The sequence below is a fragment of the Cinclus cinclus genome, chromosome 2 (genome assembly GCF_963662255.1).
Source record: "Cinclus cinclus chromosome 2, bCinCin1.1, whole genome shotgun sequence".
In the NCBI taxonomy this organism is placed as follows: Eukaryota; Metazoa; Chordata; class Aves; order Passeriformes; family Cinclidae; genus Cinclus; species Cinclus cinclus.
In genome coordinates, this window is record NC_085047.1 from 40,022,349 (window position 1) to 40,042,027 (window position 19,679).

A 19,679-nucleotide genomic window follows, 5' to 3' on the forward strand; every position below is an offset into this window, starting at 1 on the left:
CTCCCGGGAATCTTCCCCTCTCCGGGAAGGCAGGGCAGCGCGGGGCGAGCTCCGAAACAGCCGCGGTCAGAGCGGGGTGTCCGCAGTATATTGGGAAGGAGGAACGCGCCGGGGGTCCGCCGCCCCGGCGCTCCCGGGAAGAGGGAAGCGCCGGCCGGGAGCGCGGGGAATGTTTCCAGCGGCGCTCGGAGCGGCCGCTGCCGTTTCCGCAGCAGCGATCCCCGCGGGTCCCCGGAGCCGGGCTGTCACTCGGAGCGGCCCCAGATCACCCACGGGGGACTCCGGCCCCGTCCCGTCTCCTCCCGCGGGTGCATGGGGACACGCAGGAGGGGCCTCCTACACCGGGGGAGCGCTTTCTCACGTTGTTGTTGCAGGGGGATGGTGAAAGGGAACTTTGTTTTATATTTAACCTTCCTACCCATGCAGGGAACAAAGATAAACTCCGGATAAAAAAAAAAAAAAAGTTAGTATTGAAAGGAAAAAAATTCCCCACGACGTGAATTTAACCCGAATCCTCCTGCCAGGTTTTGTGATTCATAGCTTCAAGTACAGGAAGGTCGCTGCCTGTGCTTTTTCCTCTTTCGATGGAAAGAGTGGGTTTTTTTTCTCTTTCCTGGTGCTGTGCGAGCATCCCGGGAGCTGTGGGCAGCTGCCACTAGAGGTGAGGATCTGGTGGCTGAGGGTCTGCAAGGCCCTTCTCGGGCATCCACTGAGTTCAGGTTATGTCTTTTTATGTATAGAAATAAGCCTAAAAGCTTCCTGAGAGAAGGGTGGCAGTGAACATGAGTTGTATGAATTTTCCTGAGCACAGCTAGCTGGCAGCGCCATTCCTGCTAACAGGTGTGCATGTATATAGTTATATATAGACATTATATATATATATATATGTAGATACATGTTTGTGTATTTTTATATATTTACATATATATAGACATATACTGTTGCGTATATTGTGTATGAATAAAATGTAGACTATGTGTATATATTTATTTTTATACATGTGTATATATACGTAGTAATTTCTAGTGGCCAGAAAAGCTCTTCCAAGGGCTCTATAAATACCTTATCAAGAAATGTCTAAGTGGTGAGGGCAGGGAATATTGGCCGGGCAGGAGCCCACTGTAAAACCGTCTCTGGGGCTGTGCTGGGTGCATGGTATGGCCCTGCATGGAGGGTCTGTGTGCTGCCCAGCCTTCCTCATCCCCAGACATGACTGGAGCAGTGATGTGAGGGGATGAATTTGGGGAGGCTGGTCTTAGGTTGTTAAATGGGGAAGATATGTGCCCCACAGTGTTGCTGTGGCTGGGCCTCCCAGTTTCCCCAGGCTGTGTGTGGCCAGTGGGACACCCCCAATCACCTGCATATCCATTCTCATCTGTCCTGATGTCCATTGCTCCCCTTTTCTCTTGGTCAGCATTTGGGAGGGGAAACTTGGCTTTTCCTCTTCTTTTGGTAAGCACTCAGCTGCTGGAGGAGGGCAGCTTCAATCCAAAAGGGCATGCGTAGCCTCTCCTAAATCCAAATAGCTGCAGGATTAGTGACAGGCAGTTTCCAAGTCCTGGCCTCCCACGGCGATCTGGTCCAAACCCTCTGTGCATTAGTCTCTGGATGGAGGGATGGATGCATGGATACAGCTCTGGTGCTCCTTGCAAGAGCTCCTCTGTGAGGAAACGCCAGCACAGAGCCAAAGGCTTTGCATTTCTCCAGCAAAGACACACCTAAGGGGGTTGAAAGGGATCCCAGCAGCAGGGAGGGTCAGGTACAACCAGACACTGTGCACACGAGTGTTTCAGGATTATGCGGAGATGTTACTGCTGATCATTGCAGCTTTCCTTCAGGAAATGAAAACCTGAACCCACAGTACCTTTTCTTCTTACTGATAGACACGTAACTCTCTTTAAAGGCCAGATCTGGTATAAATGTTATTTGCTGCTAAGGCAGGAGTGTGTGCCCTGTGCAGCCTTCTTGTCCTGGAAAGCATTAGGAGAGTGGCTGCATACTTGGATTTTCACACACAGACTATCTGCTAATGTAATAGTCCCAGTGGAAAGTTTAGTGCTCGGGAATATTTTGCAGATTTGAGAAAAATCCCAGGAGGATTTTTGGTTTCATACAGCAGTTGCTTCTTGGCAGCTTTGGAATAGATATAATCTGGTCCCCATTTGTGTCCTGAATTTTTAAATGGGATGGCCTGCCTTCCACTCAGGGCAGAAGTAGAAATACATGGAAGTAGAAAATAATAGCAACAAGAACAACATCACCTCTAAAAAAATAAATTCTTAGGCCAACTTTTCTGTTCAAATATTGCATTTAGGAAATGTATATGTCCATTTTTGGTCCTTCTAGTGACTTTTTGAATAGGTGAGATGCTTCTGTGGGTGTAAGGTTCAAGTAAATCTGTAGAAGCTGGTGAAGCTGCTCCAGGTTTGGATTGGTGCATATGGGAGCAGAGTTTGCTCTTACCACACAGTAAGGTGTATCCCTGCACATCCACTGGCTTCCAGTGGCCTTGTCCAGGTCACATGTGTCCCACCATGGTGTGTGGCTGTGGTTTTCCTGATGCATGTCTGTCCCACATCTTGAAGTTGTAGCATGTCATTTTTGTGCAAACCAGGCAATGACAGCACATGTCAAGGCAGCACCAGCTGAGGAGAGGGGTGATCTACAGGGGCATGCCACGTCTCAAGGACACATACCATGGGGTTAAATCATTGAGCAGCACTTGGGACTATCTGCTCTGACCATGTTGGATGACACAAATATAAATGTGCTTTAGACATCAGTAACTCCAGTGATCAAGTCTCAGGCTGGAAAATAATGACATTGTTAATTTAATTAATGAATTAATGATTTAAAATGCTTTTAGTGAAATTCCTCCCTGTGATGGCTGCCTGGGACGGACAGAGGGTCCCTGCTAGTGACATGTCCCATCTCCCGGGATGTGTCCCTCTCTGCTTGTGACCAACACCATTTTGAGGCTGGTTTTGATATGATGGCTCCACAGCGGTGGCTGTTGCTGTGATTTTCCCTGTTCTAAATCTGAGCTGAACCATCTGGGAGCAAGAACTACAGGCAATTATCTTGTTAGTACTTCTGTGTATAACACCTTTATTAAATTTCTGCATTTTGAAAGTGACTGAATGTAAATTGAATGTAATGATTTAATAACGGGAGGATCATAATTGTAATATATATTCTGGTGGGAAGAAGATTTAATTTCTTTTTGCTTTAAGTTATGGCACTTAAGAATTGTGCAAAGACTCTGCTTAGTGTAGGGTTATCACAAGCAGTTCTTCACATAGACCAAGTGAAGAGCTGTGGATCCTTAGGATGCTTTATTGCTTGTGTTCCAAAAAAAAAAAAAATTGAAAAAATCTCTAGAAATCTGTACGATAGAGTTCAATGCCCGCCTTTTCAGTTAGAGAGTACTGTACAGCCTTTGTACTATTTTTGTTCTGTCCTTATCCCAGGCTCCTTTGTACGCTGCAAGTTTGTGGGAATGACTCAGGGAGAAAGCTATTTAACCTAAAGGACACCACTGGCAAAAAAAAAAAAAAATAGACGGATAAAGAGCAACGTCTGTGACTGTGAGTGGGAACCAAGAGGAATATTTGTGTGTGTCTGAGAAAGAGACCCCAAAACCTCCTCCAAATGGGGTGAAAAGAATTCCTCTTCTTCAAGATGCTGTTTATTCAGTTCAAGAAGGGAATTTTATAACACAGTTGCTTGAAGTGACAAGAAACTAAGACTGAATGATCCACAGACCTAGTTCCTATTTCACTTCTGGTTAATTAATGGAAGGGCTTAAATATCCAAGGGACACTGATCATGCCACTGCTTTTCTGTAACGTGATAATTTTTAAAGGCAGTAAGTACAGCAAAATTTATCATGGCTTAAACTCCTGCTCTACAAGTGTCTTGTCTGTATGTTGTAGGTGATTGATGATTTTGCTTTTTTCCCCCCAGTAGAAGACGATTTCCTTCCCTAAGAATTTATGTGATGAATTTTTTATCTTGGAGGTTTTTTTATTGCTTGGAAATCAGAATTTATAGTGTAATGAAAATGTCTGCAGACGGTTGCTGGGCTGACAAGTGGTGTGGCTGTAGCAGAAGTGTTGTATCACTCATGAGCTCCATGTCAGCCTTTGTATTTCACTCTTTTACCAGGAGTTTCTTCCCCTACTTTCAGCTCTGAATAATACTTATCCTTTCATCTCAGAGCAGCAGTGCTGACATGAGCCATCATTGTGCCACTGGCACTTTGATCAAAGCAGGAGTTTCAATTATTGATTCAATTCTTTGAATAAATTTAGGCTGTCTGTATATGTAGACTCAGTGTTGTAGCTGCGAAGGCAAATGTACTTATATTGTAGAGAGACCATAAAAATGCACATATTTTTGCAAAGCCCAGCACAGCTGCCTAAGGAATATGCATCTCTTACTCCATCGGGTTAATGCCCAGGTAACTGTTTGGCACCTGGAGGTGTGATGAGAATACTGTGCCTGTATCCTACCTCTCCTCTGGGGTGAACTTGGGTTGAGGGAAAAACCAGCATGTTATTCTAGCATTATAAAACCTGCTACCATCTGAGATGAAAGAGTGGTGATGGGCACGGCTTGCACACCTGATTTCCATTGGGAAGGCGGAGAAGTGCAGGCATCCGAGGGGATCTCCCGGGGAAGGCGGGCTTGGCTCCACTCTTTCCTGTATCCATCTGATCTCCTGCCAAGTTTGGGAGCTGCTTTCAAAGCACATTTGCTTTGCTTCTCTCATAGGTTTTTTTCTCCCCTGCTTTGGTTTTTGCTGAAGGGAAGCATATATGAAAATAAGCATTTGATGCTGAAGTTTCATGGCGGATGTTCATCCTTGTAGGCAGTTAAATTTGGACATGTTAGCACAATTCTTTGGTAGAGATGGGGTTTGGCTGCCTCCATTGCCTATTCCCATTAGTCTTGCTCATGCTTTCTTGGACAACGTACTTTCTGGAAAGTGAAACTACAGTACCAAGAATGGGTGACTGCAGGAACTCTTCTTGAACAAGGCAATAACACAACGAGGATCCTGGAGCTGATACTGGGATAAGGATTTCTTTCCCCAGAGTGGTGAGTTGTGGAGGTGTAGCTCGGTCTGATAATCCTGCAAGGCACAGGAGTGCAGCTTCTTTTGCTTTCATGTGGGAAATGAGAGGTGCTGCTCACTCACATCTGGTGTGCATGATGTGTTTTGGATTTTTGTCCTGCAAGATATTGCTCTGCTCCTGTGAAAATAATATTAGTGATGCTTGTTCAGCCCTTGCAGGGCTCAGGAACCCTAGTAGCAGATGCAAGGTTTACACAATTATGGGGTGTGAGGATGAGTCAGCCACCCCAGAAGTGACCTAGAAAACTCATGCATTGACTGGGGAGCTGCTGATGGAAAGCAATCACCAGTGGCTGCCTGAGCCCCTGCACTTCACTGAAGCTGTGGCTGCAAAAGAATCCCAGAACTGCTGGAGGTACCAAAAGCATCACTTGTGGCACTGTGAGGAGTCCAATTTTAAAACCTAAACCAAGAAGCGAGACACGCGAGTTTTGTTTGTTTGTTTGTTTGTTTGTTTGTTTGTTTGTTTTTGTGCCAAAGGAAACTCAAATCTTCCTCCCAGATTTGGGAAAGTGGCATGTCTGAGTGCCTGGGATACTGCAATTCCTGCTGTCAAGACTGGGCCAGTGCTTAGGAGAGGATGCACATGGAGGGGTGTCCAGCCTCCACAGAGGGTCCCTGTGACCCACTGCAGGGACTGATTGGTCCACCCTGGGCAATTCATGGCACAGTCTTTGTGCAGCCCCTGGGACCTTGGAGTGTTTTACTGTCCTTTAGTTATTTTCCTTAAATAATTATCTTCCTTTTTTTACCTGAGATTTTTGTGCAGCAACAGGGCAGAGAAAATATTTTAGATGTGGAATAAGGTATTTATACTCCTTTTTGGCACAGCTATGATACAGAAGGACAGATGTGGGTTTGGAAATGATGTAATTTTTGTTCTGTCATTTTTGGACTTCCCTTATGTACTGTGGCAGGGTTTATAGGAAAGTGTAAAGCTGCCTTACTTACTTCTTAATTTCAGATGATTGCTTAGGATGATATTTGAAATACCTCAGTCTCTTTTGAACCAGCCGGCCAGGGTACAGATTGAAAGAGGAATTTTTGGAGGTCAGTTCTGTGGTTTTGTTTGGCTGGGTGGCTTTTGGGTGCTAGAGGAGGAGTCATACGTGCCAAGAGCATGAGCTGTGCTGCGGGCAGCCACATTATGTTACCTGGGTGGGCAGTGGGGTGTGATGCAGAAACTCATTACCTGTGCTCTGCCTTGAGGTATTGCCTCTAAATAGCAGCTGAAAAACTGTGTTTTCACAGCTGGCATCTTTTCATGTTCTACTGAAGACGAGAGTAGTAGTACAGTTTGGCTGTAAGAAAGCCATCTTCTCTTACTGTTTTTGTAAATTTGTTTCATGGAGATGCTGTTACTGCTTTAAAAACATGGCTTCCCTCTCATGTCACAGCAATGAGCTTTCTATGTGGTTTACTTAAGATCCTTTTCAAAACCAGACTGTAGCCACATCAGAAAAAGGAAATATTTAAGTGTTGCTCCACTGTCTCTGGGTCCTGGCTGGCTGTCTGGTGTTAATCTTAGCAACTGATTCATTTAAATAGTTTTGAATCTTCAAATGAATTGCACTGCTGTGCAGTAACCTCCAGGATAATATGGCTGGTTCTGTACAGTAGAATGCATGCTTATCTAAAAGAAAAGGAAAACTAATTGGTGTCAGGCAGTCACTTAGATGTAGGAGAGTCAATAGAGATGCAGAAATGAAGGCCTGGAGCAACTACCAAATTTAACTGGGCCAGAGCTTGCCATAAGAGACACTAGATACATGGCAATTGGAGGCATCATGTCTATGGACTGGGCTGCTTTCTGGGGCTGAGGAGGAGAGGAGAGGAGAGGAGAGGAGAGGAGAGGAGAGGAGAGGAGAGGAGAGGAGAGGAGAGGAGAGGAGAGGAGAGGAGAGGAGAGGAGAGGAGAGGAGAGGAGAGGAGAGGGCTCAGAACGGCTGGCAGCTGCCTGCAGGCACCTATAGACACGATGAGGTTGGTTCTGCTTGGTAGTGGCTATCATAAAACATAGGGCAGCAGCTGTGGTTTGTGTCTTGTTTGGATAAAAAGCCATTCCCCAGGGACATGCCCCTGGCGGGGTGATGATCTTCATCCTAGGTTGCCCCCAACTGGCTTCTTATTCCTGGCTGCTGGGTATCACTGCTCTGGCACCAGGAATCAGTTATAGGGATGAAAATTGCTCTTCTGGTGAGCATTGTAGAGGAATGAGGAGGTCTGGGAAAGGAACAAGTGCCTGATCATTGGATGGGTGCCTTGCATCATGTCAGAGCTGAATGTAATAAAGCTTTCCCTTCAGAGAGGGAAGCTGGGATTTGGAAGGCTCCAATGACAGCAAGGGGAGAAAGAAATCAGCCTTGCTCCAAATGGCTTGTGAGGTTCCACTAAGCTTTCAAGTGGTGCCTTATTGCCCATGATCTGGATTGTGGCTGTGTGCCAAGCACTGATCTCTTGGCAAGTGTTTGCTGTGTTACACAGAAACTGGTTTTCTGTGTCAGGTACAGCTGACATTTTATTACAACCTACTGTGAATGAGCATAAAATATTGTTACATAATTTTTAACCTAATAAAACATCATTACATCATTTTATGATGATAAAACATCAACATGGGTGCAGTACAGTTCCAGTAGTTTCTGCCTGGATTGGTGCTACTTGATTTTGACTCTGATGTAACAGAGATCAGAAACTGAGAAGTTTGGCAGATGCTGGCATTTACCAGTCCTGATTTCAGTAGAATATTGCTTTGCCACGACAACCAAGGAGAAGTGGTTAGGTGAGAATTTCTGCTCCTGTTAAAGAAAAAGCCACATCTTTGTTCTCCATCTTGTAAAATTTGAAACCATGACCCAAGGGTGCCTACTGACTCAAAATGCAGAAGGCGAGGATACAGTTTTACTAACAGTTTATTTCTTTTGAATTTTCTTGGGTGAATGGTGGGGCCAAGCCAGTATGTGCTGGCTGCCCAGGTTGCCTGTAATCTTTGAAGCTGCTTGCCTTCTTTGTTGGGTGTGCAGGTTTTCTTTGCTTCACCCCAATCTACTTTTTATTCATAAAACAAGCTTAGGTTTGAAATGCACTGGTTACATACAGGATTCCAAATTCCAAGGCAGGACTGTGTGTGTGGAGGAGCAACGAACGGTGTCTTTAATCCTATTCTCTACCAAAATAGGCCAATAATTTTGGGAATTGGTATACTTGAGATTTCCCTTGGGTCTGTGTCAGCATCAGCACAATTTACAGACCAGTCTGCTATGCTTGTTTTCACAAACATATATGGCTTAGATCTACTCAAGCAAGCAATCTTTCCTTCTTGCTCTCTAAATATAGATAAGTGCCATACACATTCATGCATAATATGAATGGTAAAGTGATGAATTCATTAACATTTTGCAGAAATGCCTATTTCCTCTCCTCTTGGCACAGAAGAAAATAGTATCTTCGTGCCTGTAGAAACGACAGGCTGGATCCTACCCCCTTGTTATCCCCCTGCTGCCTTGCTCCGTGCAGTTGCATGGGGTTAGTGATGACGTGTGTAGTGTATACAGGGAGCATGCAGTTAGCTGAGTGCAAACCAAGCAGTCAGGATTAATAAATCCAGGTCATTCGTGGATGACTGTTTTTCTTGCAGAGTGGGGTGCTGTGGATCCCTGTGCTTGTGAGCTTCCTGCCCCTCAGGGATGGCTGGATGCATCACCAGTGCCACTTTGAGCGCTCTGCCTCCTGCTCAAGCAAGTCCTTGGCAGTGGCTGGTGCTAGAGGTTGATGAGCATTCCCTTAGCCTAAAACCTGTGACAGCCAGTGGGGTGAGTGGAGAGTGAGCCTGCTGTGTGCCTGTCTTGCCAGGGAACTTGTGCCAGGGAACAGCCAGGAGATGCTAATTTCCAAGGTTTGAACCTCAAAGAGCCTCTCTTTACAAAAATGAATAAATTCTCAGAAAAAAAGATAAAGTAAAAAATCATAGAATCGTAGAACAGACCAGGCTGGAAGGGATCTCACAGATCATCTCATCTAACCTTTTGAGGGAAGGAGACAATTTAGATGAGATTATCTAGGACAGTGTCTAATCACATACTGGAAACCTTCAGTGATGGGGAGTCTGCCATATCCCTGGGGAGGTTGTTCAGTTAGTGATTGTTTTCACGGTAAGAAGTTTCATCCTTATGTCAAGATGAAACATCTCTTAGTGCAACCTGTGCTTGCTGCTCCTTCTCACTGTAGGTCTTTGTGAAGAGAGAGCCTCTTTCCTCTCTGTAGCCTCCCTTTAAATGCTGGAAGACTGTGATGAGACCTTCCTCACAGCCTGCTCTTCTCCAGGGAGAAAGGACCTAACTCCTTCAGCCCTTCCTCACAGAACAGGTTCTACAGCCTACTGATGATCTTTGTGGCCCTCCTTTCAACCCTGTACAGTCTGTACCTTTCTTGAATTGTAGAATTATGCCAAAGTCGGTTGTGGCTTGAAATACAGGGTCAAGCCAATGTCATTCCTGGTTTAACACTGCTGTGATGCATTTTGTATCAGCTTGTTAAAACGAGCACCCCTGAGAACAGATTTAGGATGAGCCTTGTTGTTTGCCAAGTTGTGAGCAGAAAAGGCCTTAATGCTGTGTAAGTGCTGCTCAGCAAGACTAAAACGTCCCTGTGTTATCAACAATGTTTCCAGCAGAAATCCAAAACACAGCCCCACGCTAGCTACTGAGAAGAAAATTGACTCTGTCCTAGCAAAACCGGCACAGTCCAGCCATCAGTGTCTGTGGGATGCTGGGACTGGGGCATGCAACTCCTGTGCAGTTGGTCTCAACACAAATTCCCATGGCTCTCCAGCTACATCTGCTCCTTACCATATTAAGAACATCTGGACAAAATGATTTATAAACTCTTTCCCTTGATAGCACTGGTTGTATTTTATGTCTCAGCAATTTTCTGTATTGCTAAACTATTACTCATGAGCAGATTTTGTGGTAAAAATATTCCTACACATTTAATGTGTGGCTGTGTCCTCACCTTTCATTCCTTTTACCCGCTCCCTTGTTCAGTTTTACACTGGCTCTGTTGGTTTCATGTCCTGGGGCTATGCCTTGATTTGTGAGCTTGTGACTCCTCACTGTTAGCTCTTAGAAATCTTTCTCTGTACCTGGACGGAGGACCTTGTAGGCCAGGCTGGGTCAATGCATGGGACAGTGCTGGTGACTTGGTGTTTTGTTCCTCAGAGCTGATGTTATTTGGGAAGTGCGGGCTGAAAAAGTGGTTTGCTTACTGAACTCAGGAGGGCTTCTCAGCACCTAGCTATGCTCAAGAAATTTTTTTTGACTACTATCATAAGTCATGGCTTCATATTTTGTCATTCATACAGTTTCTTTACTGGCATTCTGTTATTCTTTCTTACAGGCTCCACATCTGTTTGTTACAAGCCTACCAGCCCTGTCCCAGTGCTGGAAGACACTGGCTTTCTTTACCAGGATCACCAGTTGTTTACTGGTAGGCCTGAAGCGTCCCTGCTAACAGCTGAAGTGATCAGTGCCAAAGAAAAAGCTGGTAAGTGCACGGCCACACTTCTGTATCAACCTACTGTATTTACTTCCAGGTTTTTCCCAAAGTATAAATTGAGCAGTTTAAACCATTTGCAAGTAATAGAGAGTTGAAGGGCTCTAGGAGGGAAGGATTCTAAAGGTCTCAGCCATGATTAAATCATAGAATATGCCGAGTTGAGAGAGATCCATTGGGATCATCAAGTCCAACTCCTGTCCTTTTGCAGGACACCCCAAGAATCACACCATGTACCTGAGAGCCTTGTCCAAATGCTTCTAGATGCTTAGCTTCAGGCAAGCTCCACTGCATTTATAGTGCAAAGATGGTGCCGTTGACTCTGAATGACTTCAGTAGCCTGTGTTAGGGATGTGTAGCTAGTCTGCTGTGCTTCTTAAAAAAATGCTGGCTTTACGTCTGTGACCATAATGCCTTCCTTGTGTTGACCTAGCAAAATTACAACAGTTAGTATTGACTCCCTTAGAAATAGTGTTTTCAGTCAGAAGAGAAATTACAATTTTAGAGGAAGATTCCAGAGCACATATTATTTTTAGACCTTTAGGGCTATTTCATTATCAGTTCCATTTCACAGTTTTTCTGTGACACATTTTACATTTTATTTTGTTGTGGCACACAGTACACTTACACTTTCGGCCATCAAAAATACAGCAGTTGCTATTGCCATGCAGGCTGCCTCTGCAAGTTGTGGGAGCCATCTCCAGGGAGAGGTCAAGCACTAGAACAGGTCAATGCCCCAAGCCTGTCAGTGTTTAAAGAGGCATTTGGACAAGGCCATTAATAAAATGCTTTAACTTTTTGTGAGCTTTGAACTGGTCAGGCAGTGGGATGAGATAACCATTAGATGAGATGGGCTCCTATTCTATCCTGTCCTATCCTATCCTGTCCTGTCCTGTCCTGTCCTGCCCTGCCCTGCCCTGCCCTGCCCTGCCCTGCCCTGCCCTACTTAGAAAATACCAAATTTCCCCATGACATGGAGTGCCCCTTGTTGGTTTAGAGGGAGGTTCAGAGCTGTGGGTACAGGACACATGGAATATTATGGAGGAGAAGGCCAGAGAGGGGACTGGAATGTGTTCCTAGGGGCCACTCCAAACAAAATTAGGGTTTAGGGGTGGAGGATGAGCAGTGCTCTGCCTCCTTCGTTGGCTTCCAGCCATATCCCCTGTGCTGCCAGGGGAATCCTGGCAGGACACTGCCTGTGGGATGCATCCTGGGCACGGGGTCACCATTGTGGGATGTAGGAAGGGAAGAAACAGCAGAGGGAATTAAGACCTCCTGGACAGCAGAGCTAATGGCCACCTCTCTCTCCCTGTCCAGCTGAGGAGACCGTCTGCACCCTGCGCCCACCCAGCTTCCGCCGTGTGCCAGAGGCGGAGATGCGAGGGGCGGAGGAGGTGGCAGCCGGCACTGTCCTGCAGCGCCTGATCCAGGAGCGGCTGAGGTATGGCAACCCCAGCGAGAACATGAACCTGCTGGCCATACAGCACCAGGCGACGGGCAGCGCCGGCCCCTCCAACAGCACTGCCAGCACTCTCTCTTCCGCAGAAAACCTTGCTCCCGAAGACCTGCCAATGGTCCAGCCGTCAGGGCGGCAGGAACCACAGGGGCAGGAGCACCAGGGGGACGGTGCTGCCATGGAGAAGCAGCCTCGGGCCCCGCACAGCACCGAGGAGCTCCCCACCTATGAGGAGGCCAAGGCCCAGTCTCAGTTTTTCCGTGGCCAGCCCGTGCCACCGGCCACCGCCGCCACACCGGGTTTTTATGGCTCCTCCAGCCAGAAGTCCAGGACGGAGGGGAGGCCGACAGTGAATAGGGCCAACAGCGGGCAAGCGCATAAGGATGAGGCGCTGAAGGAGCTGAAGCAGGGCCACGTCCGCTCGCTGAGCGAGAGGATCATGCAGCTCTCTCTGGAGAGGAATGGGGCCAAGCAGCACCCCCCAGCCCCAGGAGCTGGGAAGGGTTTCAAGGCAGCCCCACAACCCAGCAAGTCCACGGACCCACGGGGCCCGCCTCCCGAGTACCCCTACAAAGGCAAGGCAGCAGCCCCAGGCGGCAAGGGCCAGGAGCACGGGCTCTTCTACGGCGAGCAGTCATCACAAGATGTCCTCAAGGCCGCCTATGCCGCCCCCCAGCCCGCCCGGGCAGAGCTGGCTCTCGTCCGCTACCAGCCACCCCCAGAGTACGGGGTCAGCAGGTAATGGCCATTGGGGTGGGCCTGCAGGGTCGCCTTGTCCTGCCCAGGAGAAGCCGGTGTCTGTGGGGCTTGGGCCTCTCTAGGCATGGCCAGAGTGAGCTGTAGCTCCAGGTACATGGTGGGGACATCACACCCTGCTGCGGGGACGTAAAATCCTGTGGCCAGGATGGCAGGCCTGGGTGGTGGGGGAACCTGCATCTCCCAGAGGACTCTATAAACTTATATTCCACTTACGTGCTCCTTAAATCTTCCCACAGAGCTCACATGGGGCCTTCACAGTACTGGGCCCCTCATGCCAGGCCTCCCTGTGAGCACAGGTTTATTGCAAACGCATTAGAAATAATCCAGTGTTTGCTGGCTGTGCACTGATCCCTGTGAGTGGTGCAGGTCCTGCCTTCCGAGATGTGGTGGAGTGTTAAAAGCTCCTTTTCCTTGCCGTACCTAAATGCAAGTGTTTCTCTGTGTCATCTGTGTCTCTTTGACCTCAGACAGTTACTTTGTTCGGTTTGGAAGTTTGGAATCCTTTGGTGTGAATGTGAACGGTTTCCATGTTGCAAGCTGCCTCATTGGGTCTTTACTGATCCCAGAACCCCCAAAGGTTTTGTTGGCATCACCTTTTAGTTGCACAGTTTTTTTACCACAGCACAGACACCAAGAAAATGTTATTTAACTGACCTGGCTCTTTCTGTCCAAAATGTGTAAGGCATGAAATGCAGGAGGGAATGCTCTGCTTTCCCATGTTTGCAGAAAGGATGGGTTTTGTGTCGAGACAGATAGAAACTCAAAGTGTAGTTTCAGTGACAGGGGCAAGCAAGGTGGCTCTGACAAGTGGCAGGCCTGCATTGAGTCTTTCTACAGCTACATGTATGGCCATTGTGTGGAGTTTATGCAGTTTTTTTCAGAGCAAGATGGTATTTTTAAGACCTCAGCAAAAATGTCTGTTTATACAAACAAATACCTATATTGATGTGAAAGCAGCTAGGGCCACGCTTTCCTGCAGTTGTTTGTGATGCTAACAAATATCTCTAGCACCAAGCAGATTCATCGTCGCAGAAAAGGAGCTGCTTTGGGTGCTTTTATCACTCTCGCAAAATGCTGGTTCAGTAACCACAGAGTGTTCTGAGTCTGTGCAAGTAAGTGGAGCTGGATGCTGCATGCAGTGCTTCAGCTAACTGGGAATGCCAATGGGATCAAGTGGAAAACCCTTTGGGGCCACTTCCAGAGCTTTACCCAGTTGCCTGATCAGCAAGGTTAGTGCTGAGAAACCCTCTTGATTCAGTGCAGATTTCCGTGCCAGTCCTCAGCAAAGGCTGGTTCACTCCAGCAGCTGTGGGGAGAAATTCACTGGCTCATGATGGTGGTCACTGCTCGTTCCAGGCAAGGCAATGTTGTTTACCCCCAAACCACACTGCAGAGGGCATGTCTGCTACCCTTGTGTACTGTTTTCTTTGCATGCTGCTGGAGGAGTCTCCCTCCTGTCAGGTATGGGGGCACCAGGGGAAAGGATATGCAGTGCAGCACAGGACTGGCAGCATGACAGAGCAGAGCTGCCAAGTTTTGCACACTTAGTTCAAAAATCTTCAGTGGTAACTTTCTTGAAACTCAGCAAGGGCCTTAATACTTCTCAGTCTGCATCCATCCCTGCTGGCTATGACAGCAAGCTTGTACGGATGTATGTTAGGGGGTTGGCATGGCTGGGGGTGATTTCACCAAAACTAGGTTTGCTCTAAGGTGTATGGTGTCTCTTGAGCTTTATTTAAGGCAGTTCTGGATCCTGATGTACAGGTGGTTATTTTCAGGTTATTCTTGGCTCCTTTCACATGATTCCTGGATTTTGGGGGGGTTCCTGTCAGTGATGGGGGAACATTTAGCTGTATTCAGATGTCAGACAGTGAGCCTCTGGGTCTCAGCAAAGTGGTGGTCTTCATCCTCATCTCAGGCTTCTCTATATTTTTTAACACAGGGATGTTCACTTTCCTTCAGCACACTGAAATGTTCATTGCCTGGGCTTTTTCTCAATTATTATGAACTGCTGTCACTTAAAACCAGGAAATAAACTCAGTTTATTCTTTGCTTATCCCAGTTTATAACTGGTCCCATGGTCTGTAGGATCCCTGCATAGTCCTGTCACCCAGGAAGATTTGGTTGACAAAACCAGTTAGGAGGTGACTGTAGTCCCTTAGTAGTGTGCTTAATCATCACTTGTCATTTCTCTATCTGCAGCAGCTGTGCTCCAATGCATCCTTGCATGCATCTTGGGCTGCATGACAGCATGGGCTTGCCCACGTCTGGGATGGTTAAAATGCAATTTCATGAAGTGGCCTCTGCGCTAAATATTTCAGTCTTTGGAGAGGATAAAGGCTGGTTGCCTATTTTGGGATGTCAGCCCTGTCTTTACTAGAGTATTTGTCTGGGCAGCAGTCACTCTTGGAGCCCTGCTGGAGGAGTGGGGTGTGGAAAGTGGGGGCTGTGTTACACTCCTGAGTTGCTCCCAAGCACAAAACCTTCCTGTGACTCTGCACTTGCTCACTGCTTCTCCCCTTACCTGTGCTCTGGGGAGGCTCACTGCCAGGACCTTGAGAGAATAGGCTGAGATGGTGGACTGCCTGGTTTCATAAGGTTAACAGTAGGGGTAATGTTTGGAGAGGCTGGTTTTTCTGTTAGAGGAACAAGTGAGGTGAGGAAGTTCAGCTTTCATCTCATCAGGAGAAAAGAAGCTGATGGATACAGACCTTTGCTCATGGTCAGACAGAAATCTTGCATACTCCAGAATCTCCTTCCCTCTGTCTTGATCATATTAGCTCCCCATCCCATCCATCCTGGTGTCCACTGGACAAGGTCCATACAAGACGCTTCTGTGTTCCAGAAAAGAGGAGAAATACAGAGTGCATTGGTCCAGAAAAAGCACTCAACAGGGATGGAAAAGACCTGAAGGGTCACTGAGCCCCCACTTCCCCACAGTGTTTCTTTGACAAGGGAAGTGTGGCTGGAAATGGACCAATGCTGGCAGAGAGCTGTTGAAGGATAATGGAATAACTGTAGCTGCTGCTTAACTTCCTTTTTTGGTTTGACTTTTTCTTTTGCACATGACTGGTTTTAAAGGAAACATTGCCTTTATAATCATCAGGGTGAAATCTTTATTGTGAATTTCTAGGTAATCGGTGTTTTACTGAAGAAGTCTGATAGTTATGTCATGTAGGGGTGGTCTCAGCATTTATATAAATTAGATTTAGTGACATCTGTTTTATGGATATCACAGTTGCAGAGCAGAGCTTGAAGCTTAAAGGACAAAACAACCAGAAGGCAAATAAAAATAAACCAATTTTTTCCTTTTAAAATGTCAGTATTTTTAAGCCAGTTGCTTGATGCTTGGGGCCCTGACTCACAACTTCTGAATGCTTTAAGTTGGCCAAGTATAATAATCTAGAAAACGTTTCCTTTCCTAGATGTGCAGCTATTCCTGAATGGTGTCTTTGCTAACTTTCCTTAGGTACAGCTTTAGAAAGTCACAGTTTGTTAGGTAAAAGGGCTTGGAACTAATCTAATTTGTTTTTTTTGCACATTGCCATGAGTTAATTCTAGTTTGTGAAACACTCAGTCCTGGTGAGTATAACAATCTCCATATGGAGAATCCATCACTGCCTTTACAGCCTTGTTCCACTAGCTAATTGCCATCTCTGGCATAGGTCCCCATTTTAGTTTCAGCCTGTATTTTCTAGTTACCAGGGATTTTGCAAAATCTTTGTCAAATACAGTGAGGAGAACTGTGATATCAGTCCTTTAATACGTTTAACAGATGGAGCCTGGAGCCCTGTACTTACTTCTCTATTGTCAAAATCCCCTTTTTTTTTCACAGTGGAAAGCCAACCTGAACACTGGTTCAGTACCAGCTGAACCAGAGGCTAATCAGATGTAGTAACACCTCTGATTTGACTCAGTGTTCCTTGTTTACATAGTTCATTAACACTTGCAGTTGGCACCCTGGGATCTCCCCATACAGCTTCTTTTCCAGTCAGCCATGTGAGGGTTGTCATAGCCCAGGATAGTATTTTCCACCGTTGTACTTTAGCTTGCTGCATTTATTCCTGGATGGATGAACTTGGACCAGCTCAAGTCAGTACTATTTCTCCATGTCCTGCTTAAGCAATGATCCTGACGACTTGGTGCAATGAATCCTCTTCATTGATCCCACTGGCTCTTGTCAGATCCGGGTATCTTTTATTTGGAATGATTTCTTTCTCTCCACTATTAATAAAAATTGTGTATGATGCAAACGAAGCCTTGAACTGGAAACTCTGCTTCTTACTGAGGGGAATTAATTTGTGGTACGTGCAGAAGACGACCATGCAGGAACCTTTTCATTCTGATTTAATCCATGAGCATTGAAAGTCAGCATGCAGAATCAATGAAAAGAGCAAATCTGGGCAGTTTTTAAATACATCCAATTTTTTTTAATGTGCCTCACAAAATTCCACCTTGCCAGGATGTAGAAGTCTAAAATTAACTGCTGAAATAGTCTGCTGCTTCTCTAGTTATTTGTGTATTTATTCCCCCCACACATATTACTGCTGTTTTCAGACAACCTGTTGATATTTACTGATTCAGCCATGCTGGTGGCTGCTGACAGGACACGAGGAGCTTGTTTTCTTCCCTGAGACAGCCCAGGCAGGCAGGTTTGCTGACAGTGTGGACAAGCTGAAGGATGTTACACCCAAACTGACTTGTCCTGGCTTTTCTCTGCAAGGATAGCCCAAATGTGAGCATGGGTTGGAGGCTGTGCTTCCATCTGACGTGAATGCTGGCAGCCCTGCAGAGGAGCTTTGCTTTGTATCCTCTCCTTCTGGTCTAATATGCCTCATATTAAAATAAATGAAAGAGAAATGAAGCTGTTTCCACAGCTTGGTGTGATGCTTTGTCATTTCCTATTACCCTGCTCTGTTATTATCTCAGCTGGTTCCTCTAGAAGTGCTGAGGTTGAGGAAGGCACCTTTTCCTTATGTTGAGAATCTGTTCTGAGCGTGGATCACTGTGAGGAAATACAATAAATATCCTGTTCCTACTGAGGATATGTTTGATAAAGCATATCTCTTTTTGGATTCTAATTTTGCCCTGCAAAATCTTTATGTAATCACGCCAAAGAAGCTGAGTCAAGTCTTTCCAGAACTAACAAATGTCACCAACAAAATAGTGAATTCAAGAGATGTTGGTCAAGTCTGCAGAATGTTTTTTGAAACAAACACTTGTGTTTATGAGGTGCTGCAACTATTGCTGATTCCATAAGACAGAGAATACCATGAGGGCCATCCCATTTCTTTCTGTATCACCATTTTGTGATGGATCTATAATTGTGTTTCCTTGCGCCATGACCATCAGACCGGGCTTGCTGACTTTCCCGGGATACTGTTTTTTCCTGCATGGTCATAATACTGTTTCTTCCATGTTATTCAGTGAGACAGAATAGCTTTGAAGTCTGCTTTGTGACTGCAGAAATCATAATGAAACCTGGTCTGAGGTTAGTATCCAGACTGAGGGCTCCCAGTCAATGGGCAGGAATAAGCACATTTCACACACATTTTTATTCTCACTGTAAGGTAAAGCCTAAGGCAACTTCAAAGAACTGCACCTCAGAAATGCCTTATTTTCATCGCTGACTCAGCCAGACCATCCACAGAAGATACATGAAGTTGTGAGATAAAGTTCCTTGGGACAGTCTTTGAAAGATGAAATAGGCCAGTCTCCCCTAGAGGCAAAGTAAGGCTGAGAAAGATGAGCTAAATAGGTTAGAGGAGAGTATTTTAATTATGAATGTAAATGCCATCATGTGTTGGAAACAAAGTCCTTCCTACACTGGCCCCTTTCCATCCCTAGACAGGGGAGAGCTTCACTGTACCTGTTGCAAGGCTGAGGTGGAATTTCCTTTCCAGAACATCTACAGGCATTTTAATTTTATTACTAATACTGTGCTGCTTTATCCGACAGCAGGTCTTTTGTATTTATGATTTTCTGGTCATCAACAGCAAGTGGATGTTACTAGTTTTCCTTTCTATGTTTCTTATTCCTACATAAAGTTACAAATTCTCCCCAGACTCCTCTGTCTTGGTAATTCTTGCTCCCAGGTGATCCAGGATAAGAGGAGTAGTAAGACCATGCCTAAATGTGGGGGCTTGGGCAGCCCCAATATCTTGAGGGACTTCTTATGAAAGTGAAGTCTGTTAGGTATTTTGCTGAAGACATTGTATTGCAAGCTATAGGTAGTATGCTGTTATATGTGTATCATGAGCTATGTCTGTGAAAAGAAAGAGAATGCTTGGTGACCCCAGCACAGTAGCCCTTGGAAGCCTCACTGCCTGCTGGTGCTCTTTATTCAAAAAGCTGTTTTCCTTAAATAATTTTTCTTTTTTTCTTTCTTTACAATACACTGCAGAAGCTTATGGGTGCCCTACTTCTACAATAATGTCAACAAAAAAATTGTTTTTAATAGAAATGTTGTTGAAATGTTGTAGAGATACCCAAAGCACGTAATGTCACACTGTCACATGCTTTTAAGAAGGATGATTTTCTACTAGAATGTGTTTGGCTGAAAGATTTTTACCTGCTGTAATGCAGAGTAAGATCAACATTTAAAATACAGTAAAAGCATTGTGAGAATGTCATTCTTTACTAAGCCCAAAGGACCTCAGGATAATCCTGATTGCTGCGTTTCTTTGGAGCTTTACATGAGAATTTGGATAGGAACTAAGCTGATGTTATAGCATTCCTATTTTTGCACATGTTTTGCAAATATTTTGCAAATGA

At 45.7% G+C, this 19,679-nt stretch overlaps 1 protein-coding gene across 1 annotated transcript in view; it reads left to right on the forward strand.

The window, feature by feature from the left end:
- AMOTL1 (angiomotin like 1) overlaps window positions 1-19,679 on the forward strand; it is a 62,793-nt gene that overhangs the window by 12,844 nt on the left and 30,270 nt on the right. The window contains exons 3-4 of the mRNA XM_062514390.1: window positions 10,535-10,681; window positions 12,008-12,884. Coding sequence (XP_062370374.1) covers window positions 10,535-10,681; window positions 12,008-12,884 — 1,024 coding nt within the window. The remainder of the gene's footprint in view (window positions 1-10,534; window positions 10,682-12,007; window positions 12,885-19,679) is intronic.